The 12,805-nt window shown below is 46.6% G+C and overlaps 1 protein-coding gene across 1 annotated transcript in view; it reads left to right on the forward strand.

Moving 5' to 3' along the window:
- The first annotated feature begins 11,406 nt into the window (after positions 1-11,406).
- DOCK5 (dedicator of cytokinesis 5) overlaps positions 11,407-12,805 on the forward strand; it is a 220,937-nt gene continuing 219,538 nt past the window's right edge. The window contains 1 exon segment of the mRNA XM_032635523.1: positions 11,407-11,712. Within this exon segment, the coding sequence (XP_032491414.1) occupies positions 11,670-11,712 (43 nt within the window). The 5' untranslated portion in view covers positions 11,407-11,669.

Genomic DNA, 12,805 nt, shown 5'->3' on the forward strand with positions numbered 1-12,805 from the left:
AATGCAGGGGATGCGGGTTCAATTCCCGGTCGGGAAACTAAGATCCCACGTGCCGTGGGGCAACTAAGGACATGCGCCACAACTACTGAGCTCACACGCCTCCAGGAGAGAGCCCACGCTCCCTGGAGCCCGTGTGCCAAACTAGAGAGAGAAAACCCGCACGCCACAGCTAGAGAGAAGCCCATGCAGCACAACGATGAGCTGGCATGCCTCAAAAAGTAAATAAATAAATAGAAGAAAATAAATAAATAAATAGATTCTTTTCCCATATAGGCCATTACAGAGTATTGAGTAGAGTTCCCCGTGCTATACAGTAGGTCCTTATTAGTTATCTATTTTAGTTATAGTAGTGTGTATATGTCAATTCCAATCTCCCAATTTATCCCTCCCCACCATGAGACCTTTTTTTTTTTTTTAAAGAAAATGTTGGGGATAGAAGTTTATTAATTAATTTATTTATTTTTGCTGTGTTGCGTCTTCGTTTCTGTGTGAGGGCTTTCTGTAGTTATGGCAAGCGGGGACCACTCTTCATCGCGGTGCGCGGGCCTCTCACTGTCACGGCCTCTCTTGCTGCAGAGCACAGGCTCCAGACGCGCAGGCTCAGTAGTTGTGGCTCACGGGCCTAGTTGCTCCGCGGCATGTGGGATCCTCCCAGACCAGGGCTCGAACCCATGTCCCCTGCATTGGCAGGTAGATTCTCAACCACTGCGCCACCAGGGAAGCCCTATGAGGCCTTTTGATGAGATAAATTCTGTTGCTAAATCTCCCACTACTGGACCACCCTTCTACTTTTAGAATAAAACTTGTCATTCTGCATTGTTCTTTTCATTGAGTGCATAATGAGATTCATTAATATTTTATTTTGCATTTCTATTTATAGCTGTTTTTGTACAAATGTAAGTTTGCATTTATATTTTTTCTTCTACATTTTAACGAGTTTTTCTGCCAGGGTTGTGTTGTTTCTTAAAATAAATTAGGAAGCATTATATCTTTTTCTATGGAATAGTTAATATTACATTCAACTGATCTATTCTTTTAATATACAGAAGTATATGCCTTTATATCTAGAGCTGGCACATTTTTTAGATGTAATATTTGGACCATATTTTCCACACCTTCTATGCTGTTTGGTCAGCTCAGATTTTCTACTTCTTGGCTCAATTTCGTTCACCTACATTTTCCTAGTGAATTCTGTCTTTCATTGTGACTCTTAACAGTTTATTAATTAAGAACTATACAGCATAGTCTCTTATAAATTTGCTTTTCTACAACTGTGGTCCTGTATCCTTTCGTATTCCTAACTGTGTGTACAGTATTTACATTTTTCTTTTACTCTTGACTAGATTCACTCCAGATCTATTCATTTTATCAGTATACTTCTACTTCAAATGGCTTACAGAACATTAAGTAAAATATATGGCCATTTAAATTTTCCTGTTGTTCACATTCTAGGTAAACAAGACTTTCCTATCTTCAAATAATACACCATTCCGAAAAATTCTAACATTTGTACCCAGACCATGAATTACAACGACAATTTTAAAAATAGGAAGTCAAGTGAGGTCTTTTTTGCAAATTACAGGAGAAATCAAAACACAATTCTGGAGTTCCCTGGAGGTGCAGTGGTTAAGAATCCGCCTGCCAATGCAGGGGACACTTCCCTGGTCCGGAAGATCTCACATGCCACGGAGCAACTAAGCCCATGCACCACAACTACTGAGCCACAACTACTGAGCCCATGTACCACAACTACTGAAGCCCGCGTGCCTAGAGCCCGTGCTCTGCAACGAGAGAAGCTACTGCAATGAGAAGGCCGTGCACCGCAACGAAGCGTAGCCCCCTCTCACCAAAACTAGAGAAAGCCCGCGTGCAGCAACGAAGACCCAATGCAGCCAAAAATAAAATAAATAACTTTATTTAAAAAAAAACAAAACAAAATACAATTCCTAGGGCCAAGCTCTCTCTTGGCACTTGAAGTGTGGGCCAAGCCCAAAGTTAATAAGGACAGACTTTAACAGTCAGATCATTTCTAAATGGAGTTTGCCTCCAGAAAGAACATAAGTGAGTTTATTTCTCCTCCTAAGAGACTTTTTGCGTCTGTGGTCTGAGTCGTTCTGAGAAACAAACCCTGAGGCATCATTTTATGGAGGGAAGGGCTTGTTTAAATAAGGACAGTAAGCCGGGGCTTCCCTGGTGGCGCAGTGGTTGAGAGTCCGCCTGCCGATGCAGGGGACGCGGGTTCGTGCCCCAGTCTGGGAAGATCCCACATGCCGTGAAGCGGCTGGGCCCGTGAGCCATAGCCGCTGAGCCTGCGCGTCCCGAGCCTGTGCTCCGCAACGGGAGAGGCCACAATAGTGAGAGGCCCGCGTACCGCAAAAAAAAAAAACCCAAAACAAAAACAAACAAGAACAGTATGCCACAGTAACATGACTAAGAAACTGTGTAAGTAAGGAACCCCAGGGCGCTGTCCTCCCGATCCAGCTGGGCCAGGTGATTGCTGCAAAGCATTTAAAGATGACTTGTTATTGTGAAAGAAGTGATTTCAGGAATATTGCCCAAATATGATGCAAAAGAATCCTGAGAGGAAGCCATACCCTGTGATTGAAGGCTCTACAAGAAAAACTACTTCCATAATGTTGCCTACAAGTTAACATTAAAGGTTTGTCGTTAAGCTACCGTTCATGGGCTTTGCAAGCACGTATTTGCTTGATTCAAAGAATAACTTTCAAAATATCCAAATTTAAAATCTTACCTTCCAAATGGACAATCCCTAAAACCTTTCATTGTGACAGTAACAACTCGATGCTAAATGCAGATTCTCCCAAGAGGATAAAAAGATTTGACATTCTAAAACATGAATTCTGAGGCCAAGGACCGGTAGAAGACAGCAGATAGCTGTCCCAATCTCAGTGAGCTCATGAACATAAAAGCAGTTAAAAATATTACCCATGTGTATATCTGCAGGAAATGAAAACTGGATAGCGAAGAGATATGTGCATTCCACATATTGATTACGGCATTATACACCATAGCCAAAGTGTGGAAATTACCTAAGTGTCCATCAACAGATGGATAAAGAAAATGTGGTGTATATAGACAATGGAATATTATTCAGCCATGAGAAAGAAGGAAATCCTGCCGTTTCTGACTACATGGATGGGCCTTGAGGGCATCATGCCAAGTGAGATATGTCAGAGAGAGAAGGACAAATACTATATGATCTCACTCATATGTGGAATCGTAAAAAAAACAAAAATGAGCTCACAGAAACAGAGAGTAGAACGGTGGTTGCCGGGAGCTGGGGGATGTGGGAAATGGGGAGAAGTTGGTCAAAGGGCACAAGCTTCCAGTTATAAGATGAATAAGTTCTGGAGATCTAATGTACAATATAGTGACTACAGGTAACGATACTGTATTATATGTGTTACATACTTGAAAGTTGCTGAGAGTAAACTTTCAATGTTTTACCACACACACATACACACACAAATGTTAATCACGTGAAGTGCTGGAGGTGTTAACTAATCTTATTGTGGGAATCATTTCACAATGTATATGTGCATCGAATCGTCACATTTTACACCTTATATGTACAATTACATGTCAATTATACCTCAGTAAGCTGAAAAAAAAGATTACCTATCTCGTGCTGGTTCTATAGTTTCAACACTCTCACTTCCCCGACAAGACCCCCTTCAAGTATTTATGGAAAACCCCAGAATGTATCTCAGTCCTTACAATACTCTGGCCAGTTTTCTTTTATTTTCTCCTCTGACCTTTGCCAGGTGGTGTCACCAGTATCTACAAGGCCTTGCAAATCTTTTCACACTTTTTCACATGTCCTTCTAGCACCATAACTTCAACCAGGCGGCACTGTCATTTCCAGTAGGACAGATATGAGAACGCCTCCCTCCACTCTTTCCCCCCAGCTTAATTGAGATATAATTAACACATAACATTGTATAAGCTTAAGGTATACAACATGTTGATTCAATACTTATATACTGCGAAATGATTACCACCACAGCTATAGGTAACACCTTCATCGCATCACATAATTAATTACCATACGCTTTTCTACCTAGTCTACGTGAAAACATTTAAGATCTACTCTTTTAGCGACTTTCGAGTGTATAATATAGCATTGTTAACGATAGTCATCATGCCCGTACATGAGATCTTCAGAACTCACCCATTTTCTAGCTGCAAGTTTGTAACCTTTGACCAACATCTCCTCATTCCCCCACCCACCCCCCCACTTACCCCCCATCCCACCAACTCGTGGCAACCACCATTCTACTCTCTGTTTCTATGAGTTCATAGATCATACAGTATTTATCTTTCTGGCTGACTTAGTTTACTTAGCACGGTGTCCTCAAGGTCCTCAATGTTTTTGCAAGTGACAGGATTTCCTTCTTTCTCATGGATGAATAATATTCCGTTGTATGTATATACCACATCTTCGTTATCCATTCATCCCTCGATGGACACTGAGGTCATTTTCACATCTTGGCAACTGTGGATATGCTGCAATGAACCTGTCTCCCTCCCCTCTTAAGAAGTCTGCTTGTTCAATGGGTACCAAAGCCGTTGTTGATGTGCTACTGTCTTACAGAGATTTAGTTATTTTTTTTTATTCATAGTTTCCATCATTTAGAATAGAGTTCAGAGGGGCTAGGCCAGTAGATAATTCCCCAAAACAGATACTCAACTGTTCTCAGAAGTGCCCCATCCTCTGATTTCTAAGACATCCGTTGCTACTTGGAGTTCTTTTCTTCCAATGACTTCTCTTCCAGAAGCTTCTCTCAAATCTTTATGTAACAGACTTCTGGTGGGTAAGTCCCACATCGGTGCCTCCTTCATTCCCTGTTCCTTCTCCTGGAGGCCCCCTCCCCGACACCTCTCCCCACCCCCCATCCCACCCTCCCACCTTCCCATGCACTTCGAAGGGTGGCAGTCATAGTGTAGAGCAGGGGTTGGCAAACTATGGGCCTCAAGCCAAATCCAGCTGACGACCACCTGTTTTTGTACGGTCTGCAAGAATGTTTTTTACGTTTTTAAATAATTGGGAAAAATCAAGAGAGGAATAGTATTTCATAACATATGAAAATTACATGAAATTCAAATGCCAAGCCTACAAATAAAGTTTTACTGACACACAGCCACACTCTTTTTTTTTTTTTTTTGCGGTACGCGGGCCTCTCACTGTTGTGGCCTCTCCCGTTCCGGAGCACAGGCTCCGGACGCGCAGGCTCAGCGGCCATGGCTCACGGGCCCAGCCGCTCCGCGGCATGTGGGATCTTCCCGGACCGGGGCACGAACCCGCGTCCCCTGCATCGGCAGGCGGACTCTCAACCACTGCGCCACCAGGAAAGCCCCACATTCATTTTTTTATGTATTGTCTATGGCTGCTTTTCTGCTACAATTGCAGAGTGGAGTGGTCGCAACAGAAACCATAAGGCCTGCAAAGTCTAAAGTACATGTATGGGTCCTTTACAATAAAAGTTCACTGAACCTTGGTTTAGACCATGGGCCCTGGAGCCAGTCTGTCTGGGGTTTGAATGCAGTTCTGCCACTAACTAACTATGTAGGCAATACCCTAACGTGTGGTGAGCCACAATTTTCACATTTGTAAGGTGGGGATGACAACAGTTCTATTTACCTCATTAGGTTGTGTGGGGATTAAACAAGTTGAACTAGAATAGTACCAGGCACAGGCCATACATGTTAATTACTGTTGCTACACTACAGCTCGTGACTGTGGAAAATCTGTTTGGTACTAAAGAAAAATTCTGGATCAAACATTTGCTTCTTAACTGACCTCAAAGAGAAGTCTGCTGAATATGAGAGTCACCTAAAGAATAGTGTCCTTACGAAGGGGCTGCAGAGTGAAACTTCTCTCCTGCCCCAAATAAGTCAAATGTAGGCATTTAACTTCCCGCTTTTCTACAATACATAGTCCAGGGAATCACAACAACCAAGTAGTTTTCTTTTGTTTATTTTGTTCTGAAGAAGGTTGAATAAAGTGTTCTTTTTTTTCCCCATTTTTCTCTACAGTCATTTTCCATGTAAATATATAATTTTATGTAGTTACAATCATATTATGGTATACACAGTTGAATTATTTTTACTTAAGTTTACATCTTAATTTTTCCATTTTGCTTCTTAGTTTTCATCGTCTCTTGTTTTAAACAGTTTTATGGAGATAATTTTTCAACATATATATATATGTTTTTCAAGATATATATGAATATAGTTTTTTTTTTAAGTCAAGTAGTTTTCATTTTCTCTTCCCTATTGATCAACCCAGTTTTCATTAAACTAATGACTTCAAATTGCTATGTCATCAACTTCTCCCAAAGGGGGGCTTGGAGCACATTTAGATATTTGCAGCAAAGAGCATTCTAGAAACAAAGCTAAAAGCTTTCTGCTATGAAAGTGCCCACCAAGCATCAGTCTCACAGTGATGGGGATGAGGGTGTGAATAGCTTTAGACTCTGGCCATCATCTCCCCATTCATCAGAGAAACTGGAACTCTAAAGCCACAGAGCAGAGCCAAGGACAGACCCAGAGACGCTCACCAAAGCATTTGGGAACAGAGAATAGATAGTGATGTGAGTCTGAATATGGAAAAGGTGTTTCTGGACCTGTAGAGACCTGTTCCTTTGTCCAGTTTAGCTCATGGGTCCCAAATTACCATGCATCACCCCATCCCTGGCTTACCCCGTCCCAAAGCGTTTGCCCTTAGAAGATTGCAAAGTGGTGTTTAGAGTCAAATATATCCCCCCCTTTTTATTATAGTTCTAGTAACTACACTCACTCATACGTAGGATCAAAGAATGAGCCTCCTCTGTCTAGAAAAAAAAAAGATTTTAACAGAATCCATAGCTTCTTTGAGCGAAGCAATTAAGTCAGCCAGATTTGGCAAAACAAACCTGGTAATCAAAGGAGGAAGCCAGGCTCTCTCTTTTTTTTTTTTTAAACTTATTTATTTATTTATTTTTGGCTGCGTTGGGTCTTCGTTGATGTGCATGGGCTTTCTGTGAGTGGGGGCTACCCTTCGTTGTGGTGCACGGGCTTCTCATTGCCGTGGCTTCTCTTGCTGCAGAGCACGGGCTCTAGGTGCGTGGGTTTCAGTAGTTGTGGCTTGCGGGCTCTAGAGCGCAGGCTCAGTAGCTGTGGCACAGGGGCTTAGTTGCTCCGCGGTATGTGGGATCCTCCTGGACCAGGGATCGAACCTGTGTCCCCTGCATTGGCAGGCAGATTCCTATCCACTGAGCCACCAGGGAAGCCCCGGAAGCCAGGCTCTTGACAGTTGTCTGCACATCCATCTATTCGCTTAGACACTGTCAGGGAGAGTCACAATATTCATGTCAAACTAGTCTCCAAATTCACTTATCCTCATTTCTTTCTCCAAGGCACCTTCTAACAGAGCATGCTAGCACTTGTGAGTGCTTAAGTGTGTTTGTGTGGGTTTTGGAGTCTGAACATCCCTGCTTGTGGAATACGCATAATGTTTCTTCTGAAAAGATATCAGAGGAAAAAGTAAAGGATATTTCTGGGAATCCTGCCGTTATTCCACCTACCCATCTAGTTGACTCTCTAATTTTAAGCCACATTTTAATAAAAGACTTTGAATAGCTCTGCTTTTATGATTTAAATGGACTTTCAAATTGGGATTTAACCATCTGATATAACAAAGTGGGTGGACTTCAGTCTTTAGAGGAAAAAGAATAAACATCCTGAAAGCTGTAACTAAAAATTGCCATTTTTCTCCAATCCTTTTATTGCAATTATTGTCACACTCGAAATATCCAGTATCCAAATTCAAACCTTAAGTTTTGCAAAAAGCCTCCAATTCAAGGTGCTGGGGTAGGGGCAGGGGCGGGGTGGAGTGTGAGTGTTTTGCGGGGGAGGGGTGAGGCAGCTGAAATCATTTTGGTGGAAATCCAGCTCTACTGAATGAGCATTAACACTCTGACAGGTATTAAATTTAAAATACACCAGTGGTTACAGAACATCGGTCATCCAATTTTCTCAGACACAGGTGACTGAAGTAACTTTGTGATGCCCCTATTCCACAGCGCAAAATACTTGAGCTCCAAACGGTCCACCTGGAGTTGAGGAAGGTGTGAAGTGAGTCCTAAGGAAATATCAAAGGAAAACTTCAATCCAGGACACCTTGGATATAAAAGGTGAAGACAGGCAGGTATCACAGATGACCATGAAAATGGCAGCTCTATTTAGTAGTTGTATAACCGGCCTTCCCAGGACAGACCCCTCCCCCAGGTCCCCTGCTATAGCTCCTCTCTGAAGTACCCAGATAACTGTGTCTGATGCACATTTCCTGAGTTGTTTTACAGATGCTAAAACCCACACCAGAGGGCTTCCCGGGTGGCGCAGTGGTTCAGAGTCTGCCTGCCGATGCAGGGGACACGGGTTCGTGCCCCGGTCTGGGAAGATCCCACATGCCGCGGAGCCATGAGCCATGGCCGCTGAGCCTGCGCGTCCGGAGCCTGTGCTCCGCAGCGGGAGAGGCCACAACAGTGAGAGGCCCACGTACCGCAAAAATAAAATAAAATAAAATAAAACCCACACCAAATGGAAGAAGTTAACTACTTGATGACCAAGAGCACGTAGCCCCCAGGCCTACTGGGGCCTAAGGATAGATAGATAATGTTAACCACCGCCCTGTTAACTCACCATCAATCAACCAATCAGAGAATTGTGCACGAGCTGATCACACACCCTGGGATGCCCCTCCCTCATTTGGCCTTTTAAAAATGTTTTGATGCAATCCATGGGGAATTTAGGTGTTTTGAGCACTAGCTGTCCTGAACTTCTTGCTTGGTGCCCTGTAATAAATGCTGCACTTTCCTTCACCACGACCCGGTTTCAGTAGATTGCTTTACTGCACATGGGCGAACAGACCCAGGATCACCCATTCCTATCTTCTTAGGGTTATCCTTGACTCATCTGGTATCTCACACAAGGAGGAAAGATCCAGAGTTTCTAGGGCCTGAAGCCTATACAGTGAGGCTCTTAAATAATACAAACATAGATCGATAGATGATAGATAGATCCGCCAAACTTTTGAAAAACAGATGCTGATGAAAGTACACTGAGGGGTCCGGAAGCCTCCCTCAGTAAATCCCCTTCTGCCCACACTACCCTCCAGTTGTTTCTACCTTCAATATATGCCAAGAACCTCTTTTCCATCTCTACCCCTAACATCCTGGACCCAACTACCTTCATGTCTTGCCTGAACTACTGAAATAGCCTTCCAACCATCTGATCTTCCTGCATCTTCCCTCGTGTCTTTACAGTCTCTCCATCCCACAGCAGGCAAATTAGATTATGTCCTTGCTTGGTTCAACATCCCCCCCAATTTTTTTTTCATAGCAATATATAAAGTCCTCACTATGCCTTTCAGGGTCCTGCTTTATTGGCTCACCCTATGTCTCTTGGAACAAGTTCCCTCCCATACTCTGCCCCTTACTAACACCTCTTGCCACCCAGGAATCCTTGCTGTTCCTCCCTGGTTTTGGAACCAGCCAAACATGCCCCCTGGCTTTTGCATTTGCTGTTCTTGATGTCTGAATACTTTCCTCTGAAATCCTCACTTCCTGTAGGTCTACACTTCAAGGTCACTTTAGCAGAGATGGCTTCCCAGACCACTTGATATAAAACTGCAGTGGACGGCCCCCTCCAACACACACATCTGATCCTCCTTGCTTTGGATTTTTCTTTACAGGCTTAGCCTCATTTGGCATAATTTGTTCATTGTTTTACTCTCCTCCTCTAGACTGTAAGCTCTATGAGGGTAGGGATTTTTCTTTATTCACTGCTGTGCCTCCATTCTTAGAACAATGCTTGACACCTAGCAGGCACTTAATAAATATTTATGGAAAGAAAAAGAAATTACCTAACCTGGGGAGTTAGGTTAATCATGATGTCATTGGCAGAAGAACATAAATTTGGGGGAGAGATGGTAGATTTCCTTCTGGATGTTAAGTCTCAAGTGACTGATTTCTTAAATTATCATTGCACTTGGTGAATAAATACCAATTTGGTGATGGAGAAGAAAGGAAGCCCTAGGAGTTACCCGCCATGAACAAGACCTTGAAAAAACAATTTGTCAGTTACAAAGTTTGGTAACTTTGCAAAAGTTACCAAAGTTAAATGCACTAAGTCTTCAATGAAGTTCCACTCTATTTCACTACACGTTGATTTCATCTTCCTTTCGTGTTCCGAATAGACAGACTACAAGGACAAAACAGTGTCTTTCAAGAGGCAATTTCTCAGATGGTGAACATAAATCAGCTGGTAATTTTACTCTGAAGTTTTACTTCTAGGGGTGAGGTAGCAAGGGGGCCCACTCCCGCCTGGGATTCAGATGCAATCTTCATCCTTGAGGTCTCTCCAGGAGGAATTGAGTTCCAGGAGGAGCGTTTTCAGAGGACGCCAACAGTTTAGGGCAGTTCAAATGAGCAGTCCCTGCGTTTGGTTCTTTCTCCCAACAATACAGCTAGTGATCGAGAGCGGCTTGGATGTGCTCGGTTCCCTTCTCCGCAGGGACGCTCTTTAGGCTGCTGGGCTGCTGGAAAAGGTCTTTGTGGCGGGCTTTTCCCTTGAGCATGAGGGTCTGAATTTCTTCAGCTGGGTCTGAATATCTTCAGCTGGGGAAGAGTCCGGGTGTTTCGGGGACACAGGATTTCCAAGTCAGGGTTCTCTACATAATTTTCCCACAGAGGCTCCCCTCGGAAACTATTTGATACTTCTGAGGAGCCCGGCTCCCTTGCATGAGTTCTCTATTTACCAGAAGACATATGTTCCTGCTTTGAAGGCTATAAACGGTGGCCACAGGAGATCATGTCTGCCCTGGAGTCCGGCTTCCGGCTCTCGTGGTGTCAGCGAAAGCTCTAGGGGGTGAACGCAGTAGTCAACTGCTCATTCATTCCACAAATATTTATTGAGCGCCCGTGGAGTGCCAGGCACTGCGGGTGCCCCGGGGGCGAGAAACAACTCGTCCTAGATCCTAGTTCCTTATTCACTCATCCTAGTTCCCCCAGATGCTCCGGCACGCGCGGTGGGAGCGGACCCCGCATCCTCGGCCGCCCCGCCTGGGGGTGCCCGGCGCCTCCAGCGCAGCCCTCCGGACACCCGCGGCGGGGAACCCGCCCCCCGGGATCCAAGGGGTTTAGTCTGGGCGGGGAAGGCGGGGAAAACAAAACACCAGAAGGAAAAAAACTGTACCCCAGTCTGTGCTGGGGAACTGCTCCCGGGAAGTGCGCAAGGCGGAGCCAGCCCCGGCCGGGGAGAGCGCGGAGTCCGGGGCGGGCCGGCGGGAGAGGCCGAGCGCCCGGGGGTCGGGGCGCGGAGGCGGCCTCGGCGGGCGGAGGGCGCGGCCTGCGGGAGGGGCCGGGGCGGTGCCGGGAGGGGCGCGCACGGCGCCGCGGCCGCCGGGCCCAGCAGGTGACCGCGGCCCGGGGTTGGAGCCGGAGCGGATCGTGGGCAGCGCCGCGAGGAGACGGCGCGCGGGGCCGGGCGAAGTTTGGTGGAACATGGCGGAAGAGTCCGGGGCGCGCAGGAGCGCGGCGCGGTGGCAGCCGAAGCCCTGGGAGCTGTAGCCGCCGCCGCCGCCGCTGCCGCGGGGCGAGGTCGCCGCCATGGCCCGCTGGATCCCGACCAAGAGGCAGAAGTACGGAGTTGGTGAGTGCTCGCCCCACCCCGCCCCCGACCCGGCCGCCGCCAAGTTCGCGGGAGCGGCCCTGCCCCGCGCAAAGTTGGGCGGCGGACGCCGGGCCACTCGGTGCCCGCCTGCCGGGACCCGGCTCAGTCTGCCGCTGCCCGCGGGGGCGCCGAGAGGGTTCGGCCCCAGCTGCAGCCGTCCCACCGAGCGGGCGGTGGGAGTCGGAGCCCTCTCCGGGAGCCCCGTGGGGGAAGTCATCCTGGGTTTGGGGCATCCGGGTGGCTAAAAGTGCAGTTGGGCTCCGGGACTGCCAATCCTGCCCCCGAGCCCAAAGCTGCAGCGCTTTGCAGCGTAGAAACGTGCAAAGTGAGGGCGTTCGCCTGTGGTTCATTTGGGGCACCCCGGTCCGGTGCTCGCCCCCCTCCTCCCTGTCCGTGTGGCTTCATTCAGTACTTTGTAACCAGCCGAGGCCGGCAGAACGCGAAGTCGGCTGGCTGCCCCAGTGCTTTCTGCCCTCCTTCTTCGTAGGTTCTCTCTGAAACTTAAAGAGTTGGGGGTAGGAAGCCGCCCTCCCCTCGTTCCTCCCAGGCACTGGGATCCTGATAGCAGTTGTAAACTGATCGGGAAACTCAAGTTGTGGTGTGGAGGTGATGGAAGCCACAGGAAGTGTGTGGCATGGGGACGGGGGTGGCTGGCCCCCGGGGCTGGTTGTGCGGACAGTCATCCCCTACCGGAGCGTGTATGGAGAGGATTTCAGACTGCCTTCAGAATTCTGATCCCGTTGTGGGATTAGATCGAGGACATTTTATTAAGAAAACTATGACAGGTCCCATGCTAGGCACTTGGCATTCATAACAGCGGTGCTGGAGGGCTCCCAGGATGTGTGGGGAATTGCTTTTGTATTAGTTTCGATACGAAACAAGTGGATGAGCGGGTTTTGACCCAGGTGAAAAACCTTGGTCCTACTTTTATCAAGGGGTGAGGTTGCTGAGGTCTTGTGGGAAGACTGCCACTTAGCGGGGCAATTACAGTGGCTATTAGGCTTGGGTGCGATTCCCTAGTATAAACACAGTTGTGTGCGTTGAGAATTTTATCACTTCCTGTCAGGGTCAT

This window comes from Phocoena sinus, chromosome 6, assembly GCF_008692025.1.
Source record: "Phocoena sinus isolate mPhoSin1 chromosome 6, mPhoSin1.pri, whole genome shotgun sequence".
NCBI lineage: Eukaryota > Metazoa > Chordata > Mammalia > Artiodactyla > Phocoenidae > Phocoena > Phocoena sinus.